This window comes from Gambusia affinis, linkage group LG06 (assembly GCF_019740435.1).
Source record: "Gambusia affinis linkage group LG06, SWU_Gaff_1.0, whole genome shotgun sequence".
Lineage (NCBI taxonomy): Eukaryota > Metazoa > Chordata > Actinopteri > Cyprinodontiformes > Poeciliidae > Gambusia > Gambusia affinis.
In genome coordinates this window covers 24,831,241-24,859,221 of record NC_057873.1, presented here as the reverse complement: position 1 = coordinate 24,859,221, position 27,981 = coordinate 24,831,241, and the positions used below count along the sequence as shown (strand labels likewise).

At 41.6% G+C, this 27,981-nt stretch overlaps 1 protein-coding gene across 2 annotated transcripts; it reads left to right on the top strand.

Annotated features, from left to right (window-relative positions):
• The first annotated feature begins 114 nt into the window (after positions 1 to 114).
• Positions 115 to 27,834, top strand: map6b (microtubule-associated protein 6b). 2 transcript variants are annotated; one of them, XM_044120462.1, is made up of 4 exons: positions 249 to 1,158; positions 4,386 to 4,599; positions 6,090 to 6,138; positions 25,223 to 25,348. In XM_044120462.1, the coding sequence occupies exons 1-3, from the start codon at positions 455 to 457 to the stop codon at positions 6,132 to 6,134; spliced, it is 963 nt and encodes a 320-aa protein (XP_043976397.1). In that variant the 5' UTR covers positions 249 to 454; the 3' UTR covers positions 6,135 to 6,138; positions 25,223 to 25,348. The 2 variants fall into 2 exon arrangements, with proteins under 2 accessions (XP_043976396.1, XP_043976397.1); XM_044120461.1 differs by lacking the exon at positions 6,090 to 6,138 and having other exon boundaries at positions 115 to 1,158; positions 25,223 to 27,834.
• The last annotated feature ends 147 nt before the right edge of the window (positions 27,835 to 27,981 follow it).

The following is a 27,981-nucleotide window of genomic DNA, read 5'->3' as shown; positions in this document are numbered from 1 at the left end:
CTGTGCCGTGTCGCCTGTAAGCATTTATCTACGCTATTTAGTGATATTCCTTTTTGAATGTCGTAACGTGGCAGCAGCAGGGTTAACTGTATCTCCTCCCTCTCCGCGCTGGATGGATGCAGACGGAGTTCAGGTGATGTTTCGCCGTACATCCACGCAGGGCATCACACAAATGTGGGGTGGGGTCGCTTTGATGCGCAACCAGGCGGCGATGCTCACTCCACGGTTAGCCCCAAAGTCTTAAACTTCACCAAGACCGAGCACCCTGCAGAGGGAGGCGATCTGTTCAAGGGGAACTGCAGAATTGGGAGACTTTTGCATCGGACGTCGCGCGTTTAAAAAAAAAAAATCTTATTATTTACCTCCCTCCTCTCTGCGCGTTTGTCCACGGACAGAGCCTTTTCCTCCCCTTGCCCATCTTCTCCAGTCGGCTTCCTCTTCAGCGTTGAGCGTTATGGCCTGGCCGTGCATCACGCGCGCTTGCTGCATCAACCGCTTTTGGACCGAGCTGGACAAGGCGGACATCGCGGTGCCTTTGGTTTTCACCAAATACTCGGATGTGGCCGACGTGCAGCACCTGCCCCACCACCCGCAGCCCAGGCAGAAGAAGGCCGCGGCCATCGCCATAGAAACCCAGCCGCATCCGGAGGAGCGAGAGGCCGCCAAGGCACCGCCCGCGGCGGGGGTTGCCGCAGCGGCCAAAGACGGCGCGTCCGCTGAGTCCGTCATGCGCCAAGACTTCAAGGCATGGAGAGTGCGCCCCGAGCCCAGCTGCAAGCCCCGGAACGAGTATCAGCCGCCGCCGGCGCCGTTCAACAACGAGACTCAGTACCAGAAGGATTACAAGCCCTGGCCCATACCGAGGAAGCACGACCACCCGTGGATCCCCAAGCCCAGTCCCACCGCCGGCTCCAAGCTGGAGCACGCGGCGGCAGCTGGCGAGAGCGAGAGCGGCGTGGAGAAGAGCGAAATCGAGGAGAAGATTCAAGAGAAGGAGTCAAAGGAGGCGGCGAGGAGGGAGAAGTCCGCGGAGAGGAAAGCGGCAGAGAAGACGGAGGGACCCGCAGAGGTGAGCGCAGAGCAGCGGAGAGGCAGAGCCGCAGCGGACGCACTCAACAGACAGATAAAGGAGGTCATGTCGACTTCTAGCAGCTACAGGTAAGAGTGTGAGGGTAAGCCAGGACAACGCTGGAGCTTGTATCCTGTAACCCTTTCACGCATGATGGGATTTTTGCATTATCTATGGGCATAAAACATATTCCACTTGGTGTACAGGAAGTCTTCAGACTATATGTGGGGAGAATCCAAGCATCTCGGAAAAAAAACCATGCAGGATTTACTTTGGGCCCACCTCCAGTGATGCCCACACAGCTTGATCTAACAATCTGTGCGTCGACAGTAAATCAACCGACAGGATGGGTTTCGCTTAATTAACACAGCAGTCACTTCACAAATGTGATCGAATAAATGAAAGTAGCTATATTATAAAAAGTAGTTTTTGCCTAGTGATCCCGTAGAGCTTCCAAGTTCAGAAGATAACAGGAAGCAAACAAAGAGTTAAAATCACCACGAGGGACGGTCCTTTATTTCCTGAATCGTTGAAGTAAAAATTGAATTAGTACAGTTTTTTTCTTTTAGACGTTGACTCAGCATGAAGTGGAGGTGTGCGATACTTCATATTGTGGTATCGATACCCTGATACTTTTAATTCAAGTTTGATACAACCTCAAACGTTCTGGGTTTTTTTTAATGGTTTTTCCTTTAAAATGTTTTGTTAAAACCTTAGACTAAATTAGGAAGAAGATATCCACAAAATACTTTAATTCCTTCCATGAACTTAACTCAATACAAAATACTCTTATTTTGGACTGGGTTACAAGCATATTGAAAATTAAAGAGAAATAACAGAAAAACAAAACATATTTGTGTGACTCTAAAAAAAATCATAATTTGAAAAACAAAATCTTACTTAGAGTTGGGACACAAGAATACCAAAAATGAAATAAAATTTCAGAAGGGAATTTGAAACTATCTCACCAGGAGAGTATCAATCTGATGCTGATATCAACTTAGTATTGATATGCTATGCTAAAGTAGATCATTTGTTTTTAGGAAGCGGCCGACCTGTTACCTTTTCGCCATCAACTGCTAAAAACAGTAATTACTTGCTGATTTATTGACAAAAAATTTTAAAGGTATGCCTGAAATGAAGCAGCAGAAATAATGAAATTTGCGTTGAAGTATGACTGGTATAATAGCTGATAATGTTTTCCTTATTATATGTGCAACTGGTATGTTTGCCAACCTGTACTCTGTGAATTCAGGTACTTTTGACCTAAGCAGCCACAAACTGTACTTAAGCCTGTGTGGCAAAGACATGTTTATTGATTGTAAACTCTAAACTATAATTAAAATAAGTTCAGTATCAGAAGAAAAAAAATGCATTTAGCTTCAATGGCTCTGCTTTTTGTGCATCCAAATCCTTTTTCTGTTTGTTTGTTTTGGACATGTTCTACAGCTCCTGTCACTGTCTTGCTAATTATTTTTGCTAAAATATTAACTGTGCTTCCCTTCCTGCAGGACTTTGTGTTATGCATGGCTTTTCTGGACACTAACTGAAACTTGCACAATTAAGTAATTTGCTAATAATAATATGCTGCGACAGACTGGCGGCCTGTCCAGGGTGACCCCGCCTCTCGCCTGAAACATTCGCTGGAGATAGACAGCAGCAGCCCTCCTGACTCCACTAGGGACCAGGGTGTACAGAAAATGGATGGATGGATGCTAATAATATGATTTTTTTGGGACAAAACCACATAAGTTACGGTCTAATAGCAAAATGGCTGCGATATTATCTCCTGTTGAAGTCTTTTCAAGAACAGTTCAACTCCATTATTGGTGAAAATCGTATTTGATTATTTTCATTTTACTGCCAACATAAAATAAAAAAAAGAAAAAGAAAAGAAAAAATATAATCAGAATTTTTTACATTTTTAAAATACTTGTTAGTGATTTATTTTTTTCTTAACCTGAGAGGATGTCTTACAGAAGGATGTGTTTAAATACATGTTTTGTGATCTTACTCTAGCTTGCCAGTAGGGGGCAGTGTATGGCACACCACACAATACTCACTCAGAAGGAAACGGCTTTAGTGTAGTTTTCCATTGCAGTGACCAGTGGGGTCAAGTAGTAGATTTTCTTTAACCCTAAAGATAGAGCCTGATGCCTCACTGTTTGGGCTGCTATCAAAGATCTTTTTTTTTTTTTTTAAATAAGCTCATGAAAAGATATTTGGTGTTCCAATGTCTCCTATTTCAGTCTAACCAGAAAGCAAGTGATACTGCAACAGATAAGGGTTTCACCATCGATCCCACCACCGCCTTACACTTCCCGGGATTACTACCTAATCAATGCTCTTGACCCCGAGAGAATGAGGTCAGTAAAAGGGTCTGAAGGCAGCCGAGTGTGTGTGAACATTTTCTGCAGAAAAGCACCCATCAGTCTTTTGACCAACATCAATTTTCAGTTTCCTTTAAAGTTCGATTTGAACTGAGCCGGAGCAATTTTCTTTCAAAGGAGTGAAACCTGATCAGTGTTGGTTTCATTAAATGTAACAAGGTTTGACTGCAAAAGAAAAAAAAGGTTTCAAAATTTTTTAATTATACAAGCTGTTTACCAATTGATGAAGTAGGATTTTTTTCAGCTTTAATGCATTACATGAGCAGGGAAGATGCAATATGATTCTAGTGGACTGTTGAATCATCAATCAGAACCTGCCAAAGAAAATCAATGGTATCGATTAGTTAGACATAAAAACAAGTTGAGCCAAACAACAGATGACTAGTATGTTCATATATATATATATCATATAAAAGTCATCATCTAATGACGCCTAACTCATTTTCATGAGGAAAACTTTTGATTCCAGATGCAAAGTTCTACAGTTTTGCCTCAGGAAAAAAGATGCTGTCCTAACTGTCCACAGGTCTGCACTTATGCATTTTCCATCCAGTTAACCCAGAGAAATTAGAAAACGCAGATTTTAAAGTAGAACTCAAAACATCAAGTTCTGACTTTAGTCCAATGAGGCCGTTTCTAAGCAGAAATGAAAAACCTAGTCATTAAGGGAAAAGCAGGCAGAGATAAATAGAAAAAAAAACTAATAACAGGTCATTTCTATTTTTAAATGGACAATAATTAGCACTGAGTCGCAGTTAAACATTAGTTAAATGTTTAGTATCTCTCATGAATCTACGCGATGATGAGGAGGCACTTTTTACCAATTCACGACGGAGTTCCTTTCGTCGACTGGCTCGTTTTTCACGTCCCGTCTGCTCCGTTTTGAGAAACGCTTTTATAAAAGTCGATTTTGCTGTTCTTCTTAGGACCGAGTTTAAGGCGTACAAGGATGTAAAACCCGTGAAGCTGATCAAAGCTCCCTCCCAGTATAAACCACCCGGACAGGAGGCCAGCCTGGAAACCAGCTACAATGCCACATACAAAGGGGAGCAGGTGAAGGCCCAGGCGAATGACAACAAGCTGCTGGAGCGCCGGAGGATACGCAGCCTGTACAGCGAGCCGGGCAAGGAGCCAGCCAAGGTGAGACACCCCCAAACCTGCAAAATTTAACCACTAGTCCTCCAAGTAGCCAGACTTACATTAAAGTCTTTTCCTGTGGCTGCAAAAGAAAATATGTTCATGCTTTGACCTAATGACGGGTCGACAAAAGCCTTACCAATCAAATTTACCAAGCAACAAAGCCAAAAAAGGTGCCTTTGTAGAAATTCATAAACTCTTAACCATACAAAGTACCAACAGTTGTTGCTATTCAAGGCTTCAGAGTAGCTAAAACAACAGGTGAAATAGTAAATCAAACAATGACAATTCAGTTTAACTACAAAAGCACAAACCATGCTTTGGATTACAATCCCATTGCTTTCCGTACGTATCTCCACCTTTGGTAAAAATACGAAAAATGTCCTAAAACTGGATTTATATTTTACAACATTTTCTAAATATCCCATTGAATCTACCCTTGAAATCTGACTGCCTACTCCCACTAGAACCACTTTATTTGTTGCGAACATAGATCATCTTTCAGACTAAAGGACACAATTTCCACCAGTTGTGGCATGCTGTCCATCGTAAAATAACACTTCAGGGAATTTAGATGAAATTTACATTTTTGTGTTCCACTCTCCTAACCCTGACTGGCTATTCCAAGAAAGACGTTCGCGACACTCCCCTTGTTGACGATCCCATAAAGAAAAATGTAACTGAAGTAGGCTTCATTAGTTGAATTTGATTAGGGTTCATTTGTAGCCCTCGACTTCCTCTTTCCAAGTGGTATAAGTTTGAAACGACACAGAGGACTTTTTCTCTCAGCATCTCTTCAAAACAGTCAAGAGCAGAGAGCACTCTCTCGTTGGTCAAATCTTTCTAAGTCAGAAATTGTCTATGAGAAGAATTGCATTATTTGCAGTCAGAGCGCCGACACTTGGGACCTTGTTTGACTTCATTAAATTATGAACTATTTGAAAATCCTTGGAAATGTTTCATTTAAATTTTTGGCTTGTGCCAGAAAAAGATCTGAAATTCAACCTCAAAATGGACTACAGGTAAAAAGCTTATAATGTCAGATTTTTTTTTTTAAATAAATGTACTCAAAATAAAGAGTATTAAATTAAGTATTAAATAATGTTTAAAATATGGATTATGTTATTTTAAGATAAGTGGAATGGTGTTGTGTCCCTATGTCACACTCACTGATGTGCAATGCAGTGCAAAAGTCTTGAGTCATCCCTCATTTCTTTACATCTCATGTCAAAGGAGTCAGATTTCACCTGATCAGGAAAAATGAGAGGAAACAACAGCCAAATAAAATCAAAAGACCTTCAGAAACACACACACACACACAGACTGTGACTGATACCACTTTAAAATATAAGGACAAACAGTCTTGCTCTTTGAATCAACTGACCACAAAGAGGGGTCGACTCAAAACTCTTGCACAGCAGGCATAAAGCTGGTTTCATCCTGTGTGTAACGCTGGTTTGTTCACGTGGCCGCTCCCTCTCTCGTTCTCCTAGGACCTCTCAGAGACGGAGAGCAGCTCTGCTCTCCACCTGCTGTAGTCAGGTGTGTTCTCTGTTTCTTCCAGACAAGCATGGAGACTGACCCCCGGGTTGATCAGACGAATGCAGACATGCATTCTGCTCACGCACATTCTCACGCCCTGAATGCATCCCGGCCTTAGCGAGCCTCAGACACATTTAACCACCAGTCCGCTGGAGAGCTCTCAGACACATGCTCACTATGCGCCCACCTCTCGGGCTGGCTGCCACGCCCGGCCCACCGACAAGACGTGGAACATTTGTTGAAGGAGATTTAGCATAAATGACGTGCAGATGTTCAGTGAGTTACAGATAAGAATAAGAGCAAGAGGGTTTTAGCGCTGTCAATCACTCACATGTAAGCGCTGCTGCTGATTGCCGGTTTGCTGCAGCTGTGCTACTGGTGGAGGAATAACTTACGGTTACAGGAAAGCTGTTTATCTACTCTTATCTGAGGCTATGCTAACTAGCTTGCGCAGTCGCGGCAGGCTCTACTGTGGGGAAGGAGCTGTAGCATAGCACAGCTAACACCCTAGCTGTGCTAAGTGGCAGTCAGAGCCAGACTCTCCTCCTGGCTCTGATTGGTTGTTTCTCACTTAGCTGCAGATAGCAGTAGGACCACATCTGTCTCATACTACGCTGTGACAGATTTAAGTTATGAAATGGCGACAGTTTGGACAAATAGGTCAAAAATATTTATTTTTTTCGTCAGTTACCTACTGCAGCATTAAGCAAACATATCAAATCCCTGCTGAATTTAGCATTTTTTTTCTTACTTCCTATTGTAGACATTGCAATAGGAACAGATTATTGCTGTTGAGCTTTTTATAGAGAAACCTGTCTTTAACGTGCAGTCGGCTGATTAGCAGCTTTGTTGCCTGTACTTTCCACTAGCCTCTGTTTATTCACATATACGTCATTATTACCACCAGATGCAGCCTTCCAGAAGACATCTGTCATCTTTTAGATTTTTAAGTTTACTTTTTCAAACAAAAGTTGAGCATGTTTTGCAACTTTTTTTGCTTTATACGAGATCATTTGTAATAGCTGGAAGGTCTTCCACTATGCTGTTTTTTAAATTTTTACTAAGGAGGAGAACTACGCTTAGTGGCTCGCTTTCAGCAGCACTCTGCTCTCAAAGTCTGTATTTGAACCAACAACCCACAATTGCAAGCTTGGTTGTTAGGTCTCTACATGTTGCCACCGCTAACAGTGTCTGAACTAAAGCATTTCATCCTTAAAGCCATAAGACTAACATTAAATTTCTGGTGTGTTGTTCAATTAAAAACTGTTTTTTTTTTTTTTTTAAAGAGACTGCATGAACCACCATTATGTAGGAAGAAAGGCACAAATACTTTTGTGCTTTTTCCTTTCTAACTGCACTAACAACGTTTATATACATCACCTATGGAGTAAGGAGGCATTATTTTAAGAAGAAGGGTAAAAAAAAAAAAAGGTATGTACTGCATGTAAAAATGGGATTTTTACTCTTATAATAGTAATGTTTTAGGCACGTTTTGAACAATGTGCTCAGTGTTTTTTTTATATATATATTTAGGAAGAAGAATAAAATGTCTTTTTTTTCCCTAAAAAAACCCCCAAAATTTAGATGTAAAGCTGGAGCCAGCAGCTGAATATCTTGCTGTACTCAAAATGCCATTTAGTAACTGTGGTATCATGTTATCTTAGAATAAAAGGCTGATTGATGGCAGATGGCTACAAGAAAAATCTCTGAAAAGTTTTCAACCAAAGGGGCTAAGACTAGGGGCATGGTGTCCTAACAGTTTTTTGCTATTGTTTCATAAGTAAAATATATATTTTTTTCTGTTTAAGTAAAATTAAATCAGCAATCTAAATTTTTAAATAAGAGTAGTTTTCAATATTTTAACACATTTTTAAAATAAAGAACTAAATATCTTGCAGAGCTTTTCTTCTTTTTTTACTTGTTATTTGGTAAAAGCCTTGTAGTGATTTGTTTTTTGCAGTATGCTAATACCACTTTGAAAAATTTGGAGAAATTACAACTTTAATTTGAGTCCATTTATTCCTTTAGGGAACCAAAACCAAGTCACAAAAAATGGTCCAGTTCTTTTATCGGCCAATATTCCCTGGCAACAGCACAGGAAACAACGCAAACTTTAAAGTACTGAGAGGATCCATTGTCCATTTTTTACCATCATAAGCTAAGATTAAAGCTGCGGAGCAGCGTCGTGCGGCCCTCGCAGCAAGCGCCGCTCCGGCTCACTGGCCACCGCGGAGTTCCAGCCGCCGCGAAAGCTCTCGCACCGGCGCCCGCTCGCCGCAGCAGGAGCTGTCACGAACCTTCCCCGCCCGATCGCCCGCCAGACGACACACATGAAAGCGTTCGGCAGCGCTCCCCGACAACTCACAAAAAATCTGGCGCAGATCGGTCCATTTACGGCGGAGATATAGCTGATGGATTAACCTAGGGGGCGCAGTGGAGTCAAATTACATTTCAAAACTTTTGAGCTCTTTAAAGGTTACCACAGGTCTTACATTTCAAGTTTGGTTCCAATCGGCTCATCCATGTGTGATTTAAAGACAATCGTATGAATATGGCGAGGGTCTGATATTCGCCATTTGGCCACGCCAACACTGTTCAACCAGCATTGACAGATGTCATCACCTTATCATTTTAAGTGAGTTTGCACTGGATTAAATCCATATGCTCGGGTCTGATATTGTATTTTATCAGACCCGGCGCAAGAGGTCACTGCATGCCGCCACGCCCACCTGCTCCATCAAAGCCGGTCGGGCTGGAATCCAAAATACACCAGAAAGTCTTCTGTGTCTGGAAAAACTTTCAAGTTGATTAGGTCAAAGGTGTAAGATAGCGACCGTTCCCAGTAAAACATGACACTTCCTGTTCTCAGGGGGCGTGGCCTGAGTGATGTCATCATTTGACCACAGGGTCTTTTGGGTCAACCCATGATGATCAATCACTGAAAGTTTGGTTCCTCTGAGAGTTTTACTGTAGGAGTTATAAGAGTTTTATGTTTAATTTAAAATAGTCAAAGTTTGACACATAGCCACGCCCACATACTTTGAAGTACGACAATTCCTTTGATAACTTTTCACCTTTCATGCCTCAAGTGTGTGCTGAGCGATTTTGAAGTCTGTATCAGAAAAACTGTAGGAGGAGTTCGATCAAATACAAAGGCTGTAAACATCAAAAATGGGGTCAATTTTGGAACTTTATTCCAAAATGGCCGACTTCCTGTTGGGTTGAGACCATGGATCCAAGAGACTTTTTTGTACATCAGGACAATATACAGATGTGTAAGAAGTTTTGTAATTATAGGTTAAAGCATGGCTTCGGGCCGGTCATTTAAAATTTTCTAGGGGGCGCTATAGAGAAATTAGGCCACGCCCACCAAATTTTATTATGGATTCCTGTCTTGGGGTGGATAAAGATCCATCCTAGTGAGTTTGGAGAAGTTTGGCCCAAAACTGTGGAATTCAGAGCCAAACGTATGACAGCGGCGTTAGAGGTCACTTCGCCACGCCGCCACGCCCACCTGCTCCATCAAAGCCGGTCGGGGCTGGAATCCCTTATAGAGCCACATGTTTCCTGTCTGTTAACACAGTTTCATGTTGATTAGTTCAAAGGTGTAATATAGGGACCGTTCCCAGTAAAACATGACACTTCCTGTTCTCAGGGGGCGTGGCCTTAGTGATGTCATCATTTGACCCCAGGGTATTTTAGGTCAACCCATGATGCTCAATCACTGAAAGTTTGGTTCCTCTGAGAGTTTTAGTGTAGGAGTTATAACTGTTTAGAGTTTCGTGGCGAGTTGGTGAACTTTGACCCCCGCTAGCCCCCCTTCAGCATACTCAAAAAGTCACCGTTTTGATAACTTTTAATCGGCCATGCCTTATGATCAGACTGACCGAGTTTGAAGCCGATCAATCGAAATCCCTAGGAGGAGTTCGATCAAATACGAAGGGTGTAAACGGCAAAAATCGGGTCAAAATGTGACCTTCGATCCAAAATGGCCGACTTCCTGTGATACTTGGACTATGACAATAATTGTAAATTCTGAGCGTCTTGGGGAGCTCTACAACTGTACCAAATTTCAAGTCTCTACGACAAAGTAAGTGAATAGAAAAGGGTCTTTTGAAAATTTCTAGGTGGCGCTGTTGAGCCATTTTTGTTGCGATTTTTGCAACGACCTTAAAATACGTAAATTTTAAACAGTCTCTATGCGTCCGCCAAATTTGGTGAGTTTTTGAATATGATAAAGCCTCCAAAAAGGCAATTCATTTGGGTGGAAGAATAATAAAGAATAATTAAAGCTGCGGAGCAGCGTCGTGCGGCCCTCGCAGCAAGCGCCGCTCCGGCTCACTGGCCACCGCGGAGTTCCAGCCGCCGCGAAAGCTCTCGCACCGGCGCCCGCTCGCCGCAGCAGGAGCTGTCACGAACCTTCCCCGCCCGATCGCCCGCCAGACGACACACATGAAAGCGTTCGGCAGCGCTCCCCGACAACTCACAAAAAATCTGGCGCAGATCGGTCCATTTACGGCGGAGATATAGCTGATGGATTAACCTAGGGGGCGCAGTGGAGTCAAATTACATTTCAAAACTTTTGAGCTCTTTAAAGGTTACCACAGGTCTTACATTTCAAGTTTGGTTCCAATCGGCTCATCTATGTGTGATTTAAAGACAATCGTATGAATATGGCGAGGGTCTGATATTCGCCATTTGGCCACGCCAACACTGTTCAACCAGCATTGACAGATGTCATCACCTTATCATTTTAAGTGAGTTTGCACTGGATTAAATCCATATGCTCGGGTCTGATATTGCATTTTATCAGACCCGAGCGTTAGAGGTCACTTCGGCATGCCGCCACGCCCACCTGCTCCATCAAAGCCGGTCGGGGCTGGAATCCAAAATACACCAGAATGTCTTCTGTGTCTGGAAAAACTTTCAAGTTGATTAGGTCAAAGGTGAAAGATAGCGACCGTTCCCAGTAAAACATGACACTTCCTGTTCTCAGGGGGCGTGGCCTGAGTGATGTCACCATTTGACCACAGGTTCTTTTGGGTCAACCCATGATGATCAATCACTGAAAGTTTGGTTCCTCTGAGAGTTTTACTGTAGGAGTTATAAGAGTTTTATGTTTCATGGCGAATAGTCAAAGTTTGACACATAGCCACGCCCACATACTTTGAAGTACGACAATTCCTTTGATAACTTTTCACCTTTCATGCCTCAAGTGTGTGCTGAGCGATTTTGAAGTCTGTATCTGAAAAACTGTAGGAGGAGTTCGATCAAATACAAAGGCTGTAAACATCAAAAATGGGGTCAATTTTGGAACTTTATTCCAAAATGGCCGACTTCCTGTTGGGTTGAGACCATGGCTCCCAGAGACTTTTTAGTACGTCCTGACAAGATACAAATGTGTAAGAAGTTTCATAATTCTAGGTTAAACCATAGCTCGGGGCTGATCATTTTAAATTTTCTAGGGGGCGCTATAGAGAAATTAGGCCACGCCCACCAAATTTTATTATGGATTCCTGTCTTGGGGTGGATAAAGATCCATCCTAGTGAGTTTGGAGAAGTTTGGCCCAAAACTGTGGAATTCAGAGCCAAACGTGTGACAGCGTTAGAGGTCACTGCACGCCGCCACGCCCACCTGCTCCATCAAAGCCGGTCGGGGCTGGAATCTTCAATACAGCAACATGTTTCCTGTCTATTAACATAGTTTCATGTTGATTAGGTCAAAGGTGTAATATAGGGACCGTTCCCAGTAAAATATGACACTTCCTGTTCTCAGGGGGCGTGGCCTTAGTGATGTCATCATTTGACCCCAGGGTATTTTAGGTCAACCCATGATGCTCAATCACTGAAAGTTTGGTTCCTCTGAGAGTTTTAGTGTAGGAGTTATAACTGTTTAGAGTTTCGTGGCGAGTTGGTGAACTTTGACCTGCTAGCCCCTTCAGCATACTCAAAAAGTCACCGTTTTGATAACTTTTAATCGGCCATGCCTTCTGATCAGACTGACCGAGTTTGAAGCGATCAATCGAAATCCTAGGAGGAGTTCGATCAAATACGAAAAATATGGCAAAATCGGGTCAAATGTGACCTTGATCCAAAATGGCCGACTTCCTGTGATACTTGGACTATGACAATAATTGTAAATTCTGAGCGTCTTGGGAGCTCTACAACTGTACCAAATTTCAAGTCTCTCGACAAAGTAAGTGAATAGAAAAGGGTCTTTGAAAATTGCTAGGTGGCGCTGTTGAGCCATTTCTTTTTGCGATTTTTATGACGACCTTAAAATTCAAAATTTTCACCAGTCTCTATGCTTCCGCCAAGTGTGGTGAGTTTTTGAATATGATAAATCCCCCCAAATGGCCCCGCTTTGGGGGGCAGAATAATAATAAGAAGAATAATTAAAGCTGCAAGCAGCCTCGCGGCCCTCGCAGCAAGCTGCTCGCTACTTGACCACCGCGAGTTACAGCAGCAGCGACGCTCTCACTGCGTTCCAGAGCGCGCCCCGCCGCCAGCGTCTGAACCTTCCCGCCGATCGCCGCCTCACAACACACGCGAATGTGTTCCGCAGCGCTCCCCGACGACTCACGAAAAATCTGGCGCAGATCGGTCCATTTACGGCGGAGATATAGCGGATGGATTGACCTAGGGGGCGCAGTGGAGTAAAATTACATTTCAAAACATTTGAGCTCTTTAAAGGTTACCACAGGTCTTACATTTCAAGTTTGGTTCCAATCGGATCATCCATGTGTGATTTAAAGACAATCGTATGAATTTGGCGAGGGTCTGACATTCGCCACCTGGCCACGCCCACACTGTTCAGCCAGCATTGACAGATGTCATCAAGTTATAATTTTAAGTCAGTTTGCACTGGATGAAATAAAGCATGGCTTGGGGCTGATCATTTAAAATTTTCTAGGGGGCGCCATAAATACATTAGGCCACGCCCACCAAATTTTATTATGGATTTCTTTCAGGGGGTGGATAAAGATCCATCCTAGTGAGTTTGGAACAGCTCGGCCCAAAACTGTGGAAATCAGAGCCAAACGAATGACAGCGGCGTTAGAGGTCACTTGACGCTGCCACGCCCACCTGCTCCATCCAAGCCGGTCGGGCTGGAATCTTCAATACAGCAACATGTTTTCTGTCTGGAAAAACTTTCAAGTTGATTAGGTCAAAGGTGTAAGATAGTGACCGTTCCCAGTAAAACATGACACTTCCTGTTCTGAGGGGGCGTGGTCTTAGTGATGTCATCATTTGACCACAGGGTCTTTTAGGTCAACCCATGATGATCAATCACTGAAAGTTTGGTTCCTCTGAGAGTTTTACTGTAGGAGTTATAAGAGTTTTATGTTTCATGGCGAATAGTCAAAGTTTGACACATAGCTACGCCCACATACTTCGAAGTACGAGAATTCCTTTGATAACTTTTCACCTTTGATGCCTCAAGTGTGTGCTGAGCGATTTTGAAGTCTGTATCTGAAAAGCTGTAGGAGGAGTTCGATCAAATACGAAGGCTGTAAACATCAAAATGGGGTCAATTTTGGAACTTCATTCCAAAATGGCCGACTTCCTGTTGGGTTTAGACCATTGCTCCTAGAGAGTTTTTTGTACATCTGGACAATATTCAGATGTGTGTAAGTTTCGTAATTCTAGGTTAAAGCATGGCTTGGGGCTGGTCATTAAAATTTTCTAGGGGCGCCATTAAGAAATTAGGCCACGCCCACCAAATTTTATTATGGATTCCTGTCGGGGGGTGGATAAAGATCCATCCTAGTGAGTTTGGAGAAGTTTGGCCCAAAACTGTGGAATTCAGAGCCAAACGTATGACAGCGGCGTTAGAGGTCACTTGCCATGCGCCACGCCCACCTGCTCCATCAAAGCCGGTCGGGGCTGGAATCCCTTATAGAGCCACATGTTTCCTGTCTGTTAACACAGTTTCATGTTGATTAGGTCAAAGGTGTAATATAGGGACCGTTCCCAGTAAAATATGACACTTCCGGTTCTCAGGGGCGTGGCCTTAGTGATGTCATCATTTGACCACAGGGTATTTTAGGTCAACCCATGATGCTCAATCACTGAAAGTTTGGTTCCTCTGAGAGTTTTAGTGTAGGAGTTATAACTGTTTAGAGTTTCGTGGCGAGTCGGTGAACTTTGACCCCTGCTAGCCCCCTTCAGCATGCTCAAAAGTCACCATTTTGATAACTTTTAATCGGCCATGCCTTATGATCAGACTGACCAAGTTTGAAGCCGATCAATCAAATCCCTAGGAGGAGTTCGATCAAATACCAATGCTGTAAACGGCAAAAATCGGGTCAAAATGTGACCTTCGATCCAAAATGGCCGACTTCCTGTGATACTTGCACCATGACAATAATTGTAAATTCTGGAGCATCTTGGGGAGCTCTACAACTGTACCAAATTTCAAGTCTCTACGACAAAGTAAGTGAATAGCAAAGGGTCTTTTGAAAATTGCTAGGTGGCGCTGTTGAGCCATTTTTTTTAGATTTTTGCACGACCTTTAAAATACGTAAATTTTAAACAGTCTCTATGCGTCCGCCAAATTTGGTGAGTTTTTGAATATGTTAAAGCCTCCAAAAAGGCAATTCATTTGGATGGAAGAATAATAAAGAATAATAAACAATACAGATACAATATAGGCCTCGCAGCGCTTTGCTCGGGCCTAATAAACAGTACAAAGCTTTGCGCAGCTCAAGCGCCCTCGCAGCAGCGCTGCTCGCTCGCCACCGCTGGAGTTACAGCAGCCGGAAGCTCTCGCACCGCTTCAGAGCCGGCGAGCCGACTCACAAAAATAGATCGGTCCATTTACAGATATAGCGGATGGATTGACCTAAATTACATTTCAAAACATTTGAGCTCTTTAAAGGTTACCACAGGTCTTACATTTCAAGTTTGGTTCCAATCGGATCATCCATGTGTGATTTAAAGACAATCGTATGAATATGGCGAGGGTCTGACATTCGCCATCTGGCCACGCCCACACTGTTCAGCCAGCATTGACAGATGTCATCACCTTATCATTTTAAGTGGGTTTGCACTGGATTAAATCCATATAAAAAACAGAGAAAAGTTAGACATACTGCAGGAAAAAATGGTGACTTTCTGTGGGTAGTGGGTGGGGCTAATGAACTAATCATTCTATCCAGGTGGTGCAGCAGCGGCACATCTAAAGTCACCAGGTTACTCAGAACCCATCCAAACACAGAACAGATGCTTAGAACAGATAATGTGCCAAACTTTCTCCAGCTGAACAGAAACAAAACTGAAGTTATTATCTTTGGACCTAAAGAGGAACAATCTAGAGTCAGTGCAAAGCTTCAGTTATTACAACTAAAAATCAGCAATCAGGCCCGAATCCTGGGAGTAGTGATGGACACTGACCTGAACCTTCATAGCCACATAAAGACAGTCACAAAGATGGCCTACTATAACCTGAAGAACATTTCCAGGATTAAAGGACTAATGTCTCAGCCAGATCTAGAGAAACTCATCCATGCGTTTATCTTCAGCCACATTGATTACTGTAACAGCATCTTCACAGGTCTGTCCAACCAATCAAACAGCTGCAGCTGATCCATAATGCTGCTGCTCGTGTTCTCACTAAAACCAGGAAGATAGAGCACATAACACCAGTTTTAAAGTCCCTCCATTGGCTCCCTGTAGCTCAAACAATAGACCTTAAAATACTGTTGTTAGTTTATAAATCACTGAATGGTTTAGCACCACAATACATTAAAGATTTGCTGCTGTTGTATCAACCTTCCAGACCTCTCAGGTCTTCTGGTTCTGGTCTGCTCTGCATCCCCAGAACCAAATGAGGAGAAGCAGCATTTAGCATCTATGCACCACAAATCTGGAACAAACTTCAAGAAAATTGTAAAAGAGCTGAAACACTGACTTCCTTTAAATCTAAATTAAAAACCCACTTGTTTAGAGTTGTATTTGAAATGTAATAAATTGCAAATGTATTGACAAAACCTGACTTGATGTTTTGTTTTGATTGTTGATTCTATGTTGCATTGTGTTTTTGTCTTTGATTTGGTGTAAAGCACTTTTAAATGCCTTGCTGCTGAAATGTGCTTTCTTTAACTAGGAAGAAAGTAAACAGATCTCAAAGCAAAAATTAATCCCTTAAAGCTCACATAAATGCTGAAGAGCCATGGCATTAAAATTAAAATTAATTTAAACTCTAATTTAAACTCTAAGAATGAGTTTAAAGTTCATTCAAATCATTGATTTTTATTTGATTTGATCAAAATCAAAACAAATTTTGTTTTGATTTCAAACAAAATCCGATTTGAAAAATAAATAAAAATTCACTGTGAAAATGTCAAATATTTACAAAAATATTTTTTATAATTTAGAATTACAATATATACTGTAAATTTCTTAAACTGATGTAAAAATATTGCAAACAACAGTTTTACAACATTATTAGCATGAAAATTAAGGCAATTCTTCATTCGTTTCTATGCAATTTTGAAAAAACATCATAAGTCAAAACAAGGGAGCTGCGTTAGCTTGACTGTCAACCGTCATATTCAACCCTTGGGTGGGGGATGGAGGCGTGCGTGCGTGTGTGTGTGCTAAAAGATCGAGCCAGAACCGCACACAGTAAAAATCTCTGCTGGGATCCAAACCGCTCTTAGAACTACGGAGGTTCAAATTCTGCTTATTCATTTTAGCTTACAGAAAAAGCACCAAATAAACAAAACCGAACTGAGAAATAAGATTTAAGCTTTGGCGTCGCTTCATACAAGATGTTTTTCGCTGGGATGCAAACCGCTCTTAGAAGTACCGGAGGTTCAAATAAAAAGCGAACTGAGAAATAAGATTTAAGCTTTGGCGTGCGCTTCGTACAAGATGTTTTGACAGAGAATCTTTTTTTCTCCACAATTTTGTTAATTATAAAGATGATTCAATAATAAAAATATCAGAAATTCTTCTTTTCTTACTTCAGGAAAATTAATAAGCAGAGTGCAGCTGCAGGCTCTCTCCGATAAAATCCTGCATGCTTCTGTGCACGTAGATAGCTTAGCTGCGTTAGCTTGACTGTGAACCGTCATATTCATATTCTGTTCTCTAGTGCTAATAAGTGATATAAACGCAAATATAGGAGATGGAAATGTATACTTACATAATAAAACGCACATGCAGACGGGATTAAGGAAGGATTGATCGTTAATGTTATCCGTGGAGGCTATTTTTATCCCAACGAGCCAGCAGAAGTATCGAAAACAACGTAACTGTGGAACTACAAAATACACAGATGCATCTTTGGGAATTGCAGTGGTAAAAATGTACACATAGTCATGTATGGCGTGATAGTGACACCAAGTGGTTAATATCGCCATTACAGCACCTCTCTCATACTGTAATTCTCGCCTTATTCATGTGTGGAGTAACAGTGACACCAAGAGGACTTAATGGGAATAACATATTTTTTTCTAAAAATCTAAAATTACAGAAAATCCGTTGAATTTAGAATATGGCTATCCAAGAGACTTTTTGTTCGTCATGAAAAGATACACATATGTACCAAGTTTGGTAATTCTAGGTTGAAGCATGGCTTGAGGCTGATCATTTAAAATTTTCTAGCCGGCGCCATAAATACATTAGGCCACGCCCACCAAATTTTATTATGGATTTCTTTCAGGGGGTGGATAAGGATCCATCCTAGTGAGTTTGGAACAGCTCGGCCCAAAACTGTGGAAATCAGAGCCAAACGAATGACAGCAGCGTTAGAGGTCACTTCGGCATGCCGCCACGCCCACCTGCTCCATCAAAGCCGGTCGGGGCTGGAATCCAAAATACACCAGAATGTCTTCTGTGTCTGGAAAAACTTTCAAGTTGATAAGGTCAAAGGTGTAAGATAGCGACCGTTCCCAGTAAAACATGACACTTCCTGTTCTCAGGGGGCGTGGCCTGAGTGATGTCATCATTTGACCACAGGGTCTTTTAGGTCAACCCATGATGATCAATCACTGAAAGTTTGGTTCCTCTGAGAGTTTTACTGTAGGAGTTATAAGAGTTTTATGTTTCATGGCGAATAGTCAAAGTTTGACACATAGCCACGCCCACATACTTTGAAGTACGAGAATTCCTTTGATAACTTTTCACCTTTGATGCCTCAAGTGTGTGCTGAGTGATTTTGAAGTCTGTATCTGAAAAACTGTAGGAGGAGTTCGATCAAATACAAGGCTGTAAACATCAAAATGGGGTCAATTTTGGAACTTCATTCCAAAATGGCCGACTTCCTGTTGGGTTGAGACCATGGCTCCAAGAGACTTTTTGTACATCAGGACAATATACAGATGTGTAAGAAGTTTCGTAATTATAGGTTAAACCATGGCTTGGGGGCTGGTCATTTAAAATTTTCTAGGGGCGCTATAGAGAAATTAGGCCACGCCCACCAAATTTTATTATGGATTCCTGTCTTGGGGTGGATAAAGATCCATCCTAGTGAGTTTGGAGAAGTTTGGCCCAAAACTGTGGAATTCAGAGCCAAACGTATGACAGCGGCGTTAGAGGTCACTTCGCCACGCCGCCACGCCCACCTGCTCCATCAAAGCCGGTCGGGGCTGGAATCTTCAATACAGCAACATGTTTCCTGTCTGTTAACACAGTTTCATGTTGATTAGTTCAAAGGTGTAATATAGGGACCGTTCCCAGTAAAACATGACACTTCCTGTTCTCAGGGGGCGTGGCCTTAGTGATGTCATCATTTGACCCCAGGGTATTTTAGGTCAACCCATGATGCTCAATCACTGAAAGTTTGGTTCCTCTGAGAGTTTTAGTGTAGGAGTTATAACTGTTTAGAGTTTCGTGGCGAGTCGGTGAACTTTGACCCCTGCTAACCCCCCTTCAGCATACTCAAAAAGTCACCGTTTTGATAACTTTTAATCGGCCATGCCTTATGATCAGACTGACCGAGTTTGAAGCCGATCAATCGAAATCCCTAGGAGGAGTTCGATCAAACGAATGTAAACGGCAAAAATCGGGTCAAAATGTGACCTTCGATCCAAAATGGCCGACTTCCTGTGATACTTGGACTATGACAATAATTGTAAATTCTGAGCGTCTTGGGGAGCTCTACAACTGTACCAAATTTCAAGTCTCTACGACAAAGTAAGTGAATAGAAAAGGGTCTTTTGAAAATTTCTAGGTGGCGCTGTTGAGCCATTTTTTTTGCGATTTTTGCAACGACCTTAAAATTCAAAATTTTTCACCAGTCTCTATGCTTCCGCCAAGTTTGGTGAGTTTTTGAATATGATAAATCCCCCAAAAAGGCCCCTCTTTTGGGGGGCAGAATAATAAGAAGAAGAATAATTAAAGCTGCAAGCAGCCTCGTGCGGCCCTCGCAGCAAGCGCTGCTCCGGCTCGCCGGCCACCGCGGAGTTACAGCAGCCGCGGAAGCTCTCGCACCGTTTCCAGAGCCGGCGCCCGCCGCCAGCAGCGGAGCTGTCGAACCTTTCCCGCCCGATCGCCCGCCACACGACACACGCGAATGCGTTCGGCAGCGCTTCCCGACGACTCACAAAAAATCTGGCGCAGATCGGTCCATTTACGGCGGAGATATAGCGGATGGATTGACCTAGGGGGCGCAGTGGAGTCAAATTACATTTCAAAACATTTGAGCTCTTTAAAGGTTACCACAGGTCTTACATTTCAAGTTTGGTTCCAATCGGATCATCCATGTGTGATTTAAAGACAATCGTATGAATATGGCGAGGGTCTGACATTCGCCATCTGGCCACGCCCACACTGTTCAGCCAGCATTGACAGATGTCATCACCTTATCATTTTAAGTGGGTTTGCACTGGATTAAATCCATATAAAAAACAGAGAAAAGTTAGACATACTGCAGGAAAAAATGGTGACTTTCTGTGGGTAGTGGGTGGGGCTAATGAACTAATCATTCTATCCAGGTGGTGCAGCAGCGGCACATCTAAAGTTACCAGGTTACTCAGAACCCATCCAAACACAGAACAGATGCTTAGAACAGATAATGTGCCAAACTTTCTCCAGCTGAACAGAAACAAAACTGAAGTTATTATCTTTGGACCTAAAGAGGAACAATCTAGAGTCAGTGCAAAGCTTCAGTTATTACAACTAAAAATCAGCAATCAGGCCCGAATCCTGGGAGTAGTAATGGACACTGACCTGAACCTTCACAGCCACATAAAGACAGTCACAAAGATGGCCTACTATAACCTGAAGAACATTTCCAGGATTAAAGGACTAATGTCTCAGCCAGATCTAGAGAAACTCATCCATGCGTTTATCTTCAGCCACATTGATTATTACAACTGCGTCTTCACAGGTCTGTCCAACCAATCAAACAGCTGCAGCTGATCCATAATGCTGCTGCTCGTGTTCTCACTAAAACCAGGAAGATAGAGCACATAACACCAGTTTTAAAGTCCCTCCACTGGCTCCCTGTAGCTCAAACAATAGACTTTAAAATACTGTTAGTTTATAAATCACTGAATGGTTTAGCACCACAATACATTAAAGATTTGCTGCTGTTGTATCAACCTTCCAGACCTCTCAGGTCTTCTGGTTCTGGTCTGCTCTACATCCCCAGAACCAAATGAGGAGAAGCAGCATTTAGCATCTATGCACCACAAATCTGGAACAAACTTCAAGAAAATTGTAAAGAGCTGAAACACTGACTTCCTTTAAATCTAAATTAAAAACCCACTTGTTTAGAGTTGTATTTGAAATGTAATAAATTGCAAATGTATTGACAAAACCTGACTTGATGTTTTGTTTTGATTGTTGATTCTATGTTGCATTGTGTTTTTGTCTTTGATTTGGTGTAAAGCACTTTTAAATGCCTTGCTGCTGAAATGTGCTTTCTTTAACTAGGAAGAAAGTAAACAGATCTCAAAGCAAAATTAATCCCTTAAAGCTCACATAAATGCTGAAGAGCCATGGCATTAAAATTAAAATTAATTTAAACTCTAATTTAAACTCTAAGAATGAGTTTAAAGTTCATTCAAATCATTGATTTTTATTTGATTTGATCAAAATCAAAACAAATTTTGTTTTGATTTCAAACAAAATCCGATTTTAAAAAATAAATAAAATTCACTGTGAAAATGTCAAATATTTACAAAACTATTTTTTATAATTTAGAATTACAATATCTACTGTAAATTTCTTAAACTGATGTAAAAATATTGCAAACAACAGTTTTACAACATTATTAGCATGAAAATTAAGGCAATTCTTCATTAGTTTCTATGCAATTTTGAAAAAACATCATAAGTCAAAACAAGGGAGCTGCGTTAGCTTGACTGTCAACCGTCATATTCAACCCTTCGGTGGGGGGATGGAGGCGTGCGTGCGTGCGTGCGTGTGTGCTAAAGATCGAGCCAGAACCGCACACAGTAAAAATCTCTGCTGGGATCCAAACCGCTCTTAGAACTACCGGAGGTTCAAATTCTGCTTATTCATTTTTAGCTTACAGAAAAAGCACCAAATAAACAAAACCGAACTGAGAAATAAGATTTAAGCTTTGGCATGCGCCGTACAAGATGTTTTTGCTGGGATGCAAACCGCTCTTAGAAGTACCGGAGGTTCAAATAAAAAAGCGAACTGAGAAATAAGATTTAAGCTTTGGCGTCATCGTACAAGATGTTTTGACAGAGAATCTTTTTTTTCTCCACAATTTTGTTAATTATAAAGCTGATTCAATAAGAAAAATATCAGAAATTCTTCTTTTCTTACTTCAGGAAAATTAATAAGCAGAGTGCAGCTGCAGGCGCTCTCTCCGATAAAATCCTGCATGCTTCGTGCACTTCGATAGCTTAGCTGCGTTAGCTTGACTGTCAACCGTCATATTCAGTTCTCTAGTGCTAATAAGTGATATAAGCTAAATATAGGAGATGGAAATGTATACTTACATAATAAAACGCACATGCAGCGGGATTAAGGAAGGATTGATCGTTAATGTTATCCGTGGAGGCTATTTTTATCCCAAAGAGCCAGCAGACGTATCGAAAACAACGTAACTGTGGAACTACAAAATACACAGATGCATCTTTGTGAATTGCAGTGGTAAAATGTACACAGTCATGTATGGCGTGATAGTGACACCAAGTGGTTAATATCGCCATTACAGCACCTCTCTCATACTGTGTAATTCTCGCCTTATTCATGTGTGGAGTAACAGTGACACCAAGAGGACTTAATGGGAATAAAAAAATTTTTTTTCTAAAAAATCTAAAATTACAGAAAATCCGTTGAATTTAGAATATGGCTCCAAGAGACATTTTTGTTTCCTGAAAAGATACACATATGTACCAAGTTTGGTAATTCTAGGTTAAAGCATGGCTTAGGGCTGATCATTTAAAATTTTCTATGTGGCGCCATAAATACATTAGGCCACGCCCACCAAATTTTATTATGGATTTCTTTCAGGGGGTGGATAAGGATCCATCCTAGTGAGTTTGGAGAAGTTTGGCCCAAAACTGTGGAATTCAGAGCCAAGCGAATGACAGCGCGTTAGAGGTCACTTCGGCACGCCGCCACGCCCACCTGCTCCATCAAAGCCGGTCGGGGCTGGAATCCAAAATACACCAGAATGTCTTCTGTGTCTGGAAAAACTTTCAAGTTGATTAGGTCAAAGGTGTAAGATAGCGACCGTTCCCAGTAAAACATGACACTTCCTGTTCTCAGGGGGCGTGGCCTGAGTGATGTCATCATTTGACCACAGGGTCTTTTAGGTCAACCCATGATCAATCACTGAAAGTTTGCTTCCTCTGACAGTTTTAATGTAGGAGTTATAAGAGTTTTATGTTTCATGGCGAATAGTCAAAGTTTGACACATAGCCACGCCCACATACTTTGAAGTACGACAATTCCTTTGATAACTTTTCACCTTTGATGCCTCAAGTGTGCTGAGCGATTTTGAAGTCTGTATCAGAAAAACTGTAGGAGGAGTTCGATCAAATACAAAGGCTGTAAACATCAAAAATGGGGTCAATTTTGGAACTTTATTCCAAAATGGCCGACTTCCTGTTGGGTTGAGACCATGGATCCAAGAGACTTTTTTGTACATCAGGACAATATACAGATGTGTAAGAAGTTTTGCACTTCTCGGTTAAAGCATGGCTTGGGCGGTCATTTAAAATTTTCTAGGGGGCGCTATAGAGAAATTAGGCCACGCCCACCAAATTTTATTATGGATTCCTGTCTTGGGGTGGATAAAGATCCATCCTAGTGAGTTTGGAGAAGTTTGGCCCAAAACTGTGGAATTCAGAGCCAAACGTATGACAGCGGCGTTAGAGGTCACTTCGCCACGCCGCCACGCCCACCTGCTCCATCAAAGCCGGTCGGGGCTGGAATCCCTTATAGAGCCACATGTTTCCTGTCTGTTAACACAGTTTCATGTTGATTAGTTCAAAGGTGTAATATAGGGACCGTTCCCAGTAAAACATGACACTTCCTGTTCTCAGGGGGCGTGGCCTTAGTGATGTCATCATTTGACCACAGGGTATTTTAGGTCAACCCATGATGCTCAATCACTGAAAGTTTGGTTCCTCTGAGAGTTTTAGTGTAGGAGTTATAACTGTTTAGAGTTTCGTGGCGAGTTGGTGAACTTTGACCCCTGCTAGCCCCCCTTCAGCATACTCAAAAAGTCACCGTTTTGATAACTTTTAATCGGCCATGCCTTATGATCAGACTGACCGAGTTTGAAGCCGATCAATCGAAATCCCTAGGAGGAGTTCGATCAAATACGAAGGCTGTAAACGGCAAAAATCGGGTCAAAATGTGACCTTCGATCCAAAATGGCCGACTTCCTGTGATACTTGGACTATGACAATAATTGTAAATTCTGAGCGTCTTGGGGAGCTCTACAACTGTACCAAATTTCAAGTCTCTACGACAAAGTAAGTGAATAGAAAAGGGTCTTTTGAAAATTTCTAGGTGGCGCTGTTGAGCCATTTTTGTTGCGATTTTTGCGACAACCTTAAAATACGTAAATTTTAAACAGTCTCTATGCGTCCGCCAAATTTGGTGAGTTTTTGAATATGTTAAAGCCTCCAAAAAGGCAATTCATTTGGGTGGAAGAATAATAAAGAATAATAAACAGTACAAAAACAATAGGCCTTCGCAGCGCTTTGCTGCTCGGGCCTAATAAACAGTACAAAAACAATAGGCCTTCGCAGCGCTTTGCTGCTCGGGCCTAATAATAAACAGTACAAAAACAATAGGCCTTCGCAGCGCTTTGCTGCTCGGGCCTAATAAACAGCAGCTGGCTCTAGCTTCGGTTTAAAACCCAGACGTCATCCGCTACGTTCAGACAGCAGGCAAATTCAACCCAAATCCGATTATTTTTATTTTTTATTTTTTTTGTGCAACTATCCGACTGAACAGCCCAACTACGATCTTTTCCCACCCTTAAAAAAAAACTAATTTGTGCCACTTCCATATTCTATAGTTTCTAAAGTCTCTGCGGACTGATCGGCCATATCGTATTTTATACGGTTTTTACGTCATTGACGTGAGGCCTGCTTCATGATTCGGCGCCAGACGAAACCAGACGCGGAAAATCCAGACGCGGTAAATCCAGACGTGAACAATGGCTGAGACTTAAATCTGTGAAATTATGAAAGACGTCTGTGTCAGTGAAGCGCGTCACATGGCAATCCCACCTCTACACTGACTAGCATTCAAACAGATTTCTCTACAGAAGTTGGTCCTTCTTTCAATCGCGTTCCTTCATATTATGATCTTGTGACAATATTTCCAGTTGCCATAGCTTAGCAACTTTAAAATTTATCAACAGACCCATTATTATTTTCATAGCGTCTACGATTTTATTTATTTATTTTTTTTTTTTGCGCGTTTGGGGTCGTAAACTGTTCACACAAAAAGTCTGATTGTGGACACACTACTCAACAATATGAAAAGACAACAAAAAAATTGGAATTGAGGATCAAGACCTGCCGTGTGAACGTAGCCATTCTTTTTTTTTTTTCAGACTAAAAGTCAGTGCTCTGAGCTTTATCCTCTTATATATATAATTTTTTTTTAAAACCCGTTTTCTCTTTTCCAGGTGGACAAACCAACGTCTCGCACCAAACCAAAAAAGGCGCCGACAACAACGACCGGGAAGATGGTGAAAAAATCTAAGGAGAAGCAGGTTCCTGGTTCCCAGCTGGCCAAGAAGAAACCGTCTGCGAACACACCCGAAGCCACGCCAGAGGGAACTGTGACGAAGAAGAGCAAAGAGATCAGCAACAGACTGGCCGAAGCCAAACATTAGAAAAAGGGGTCCACTCGTGCGCTTTTTAGGTGTGTGACGACACCGCAGAGAAAACAATTCTCTTCCTCTTTCCTTCATCTCCTCACCTGTTGCCGGGTTTACACGTAGGATCGCGTTTGAATGACGTTGAGCTTTTAGGATAATACGAATAATTTCACTGTAAACCGTATGTGAACGTGTGAATGTTTGTGACTCCTTTGTATTCCGGCGCACAGAACCGCTTTTCTATTATTGAGCACATCATTTGCACATATGAGTTCCACTTGACGTTAAACTAAAAACAACAAAAACAGACATGAGTGCTTGTACGGTGTTGTGACAAAAGCCCAGAGCTAGCCCTCCTTACTTTGAAATGTTGCCTTAAAACAGTCGACTTTTGCGTAGGTTTCAAGCCATATTTCTCCAGACTTTTCAAGAATCTTCTTTTTGGACCTCACCTTTTTCAGTAGTCCTTTTCTTGAGTGCCATTATTTTTATTAAATTCTTGGTCTTTTTTTTATTTTTTTTACTTGTAAATGCTTTAGTTTAATTTTCAAAATGCAAAAGAATCCCAAATGTTGCTAGCATAAAGCTGTATTCCGGTGAACGTAGCTAAAGAAAGAGAAACAAAATGATTTGCCTCAGTTATTTTTACTTTTTAACACAATACAGGTTAATTGCCTAACTTAGGGAACTATTTTATGTTTACGTGATCTGAGGGCCAGTTTGAAAACAAACAGTGATGTATAGGGCGTATCATAAAAAATAAGTGAAAAAGTAGTCACTCATGAAAAAGATGGATAGTCTGGAGAACGTTTGCTCAAACCTGCTTTAAAGAACTCAAGAAAGTTTTGTGCAATGGTAACAAAATCTAAAGCTGCTGTCTTACTGTTTCTTATCCTGTCATGTTTGTTTGCAAGTAACCTTTAACCTATATTTTTTTACATTTTTTACCATGATTGACTGACCATCTTGGGTTGAAAGTCCGACGCTCATTACTCGCCAAACGAGTGCCTCTGAGCAAAGTAGCCTAATAATTCAAAGCCAAATTAATCAAAAACAGATCCAACTCCAAGCATCCGGCATGTGAAAATCAATTCATCTTCGTCGGCTCAGACAGAGCGTCTGCATGTCTTAGCCTGAGATGAAATACATATGAGATCATTTTGATGCGTTCAAAGATTATGAGATGGGCTCTTTTCTGGAGATGTGTGCTACAGTATCAGTTGCACAGAAAGGTGAACATTATTTACTCAAATATTAATATATATTCATGCAGCTTTAAAATGCAACAGTGTGACGAGGGTATAATGAAATGAGGGATGGCTCAAGACTTTTACACAGCACTGATACATGTCTAATAGGGCTTTTGTTTCTTCTCTCTGAATGGATGATTACTAAGTTAAGTACTGACATAATTGTATTAAAAAAAAACTATGTCAAGGAGATCCTTTTTTGACGTGAGTGTTTTTATTTTTATTTTTGCGAAACGCTCTGTTTTTTTCTGGTTTTTTACTTACAGTGCCTCCGCTGTTTGGTCCTGGTTTTTATTTCATTGTTCCGGGTGATATCTGGCGTAATCCGATTGGTTGTTGGGAAATTCAATTAACTGTAATGTAATTGCTACAGCTTGCATGCAAGACCTTTCTTTTGGTTGAGTGGCAGACTGTACGCGGTCACAGTTGCACTCGAGCTTGTAAATGGAGCCTTTAAATATAAATGTATAGGTGAGATACCTTTTTCAAGTATAATGCATGAGTAGAAATAGATTCTGTTCACAACAAGACACACATTTAACTAGTAATCTCATGGATTAGTGGCTGGTACTGCTGTAAAATGACCACACCAGCATTTATGGTTTCACTCTGAAAAATGTTTCTTTCGATCTAAATGCAAACAGGTTCCTTTGATTGGTTTCTGAAAAAACTCTATATTTTGTGGCGTTGGCCACCACACACTCCTCTAAGTTGTGATCACATAGTTGAGGTCATTTAGGGAAAAGAAAAACAATCACTATCTTAGTGATCGGGCCGATCTCTCCAGGTGTTTAAGGGCAAGGAATGGGCCAGGACTTCAAGCTCAGCTCTTTGAAATGCTGCTGAAAGTTTCTGCTTCTCTGTGTGAGCGTGTGTGATTTGGAAAGCTTGTTTCTGTGTCTGATCTCCTTCAAGCCTGCCGCCCGCTAAGATCACAACCACCAGAAGTGCTGCTCTGCACTCTTAACACCTTGGTGCTATCTCTCTCATCCTTCACGCCGTGGGGTTCGGACCGCCTGCAGCTTCGGACCAGATGGACGTGACGATGTCATACGGGCTGCAGATGTGTTGTGATTCTTTTTTTTTTTTTTCCTTCTTTCTTTTTTTTGTGCTTGTATCCTCAGCTTGCTCTGAATGAATTGAATTAAAATAATGGTGCAGACTCCAGTTTTGTGACTTGTTGAGTTATTGCTCGTGCGTAAATGTAAATGTGACATAAAGAAAAGTTCAGACAAGGGTTGACATAAGACAAAAAAAATAAAGCGTGGTCACTTTATTGTTTTCATTTATACATCCAAACACACAAAAAACATT

Bases quoted from the DNA above. Each gene is read 5' to 3' on its own strand.
- map6b (XM_044120461.1), top strand. From the start codon at position 455: ATGGCCTGGCCGTGCATCACGCGCGCTTGCTGCATCAACCGCTTTTGG. The intron at 1,159-4,385 runs GTAAGAGTGTGA...TGTTCTTCTTAG, and splicing joins TCGACTTCTAGCAGCTACAG to GACCGAGTTTAAGGCGTACA. The intron at 4,600-25,222 runs GTGAGACACCCC...TCTCTTTTCCAG, and splicing joins CGGGCAAGGAGCCAGCCAAG to GTGGACAAACCAACGTCTCG.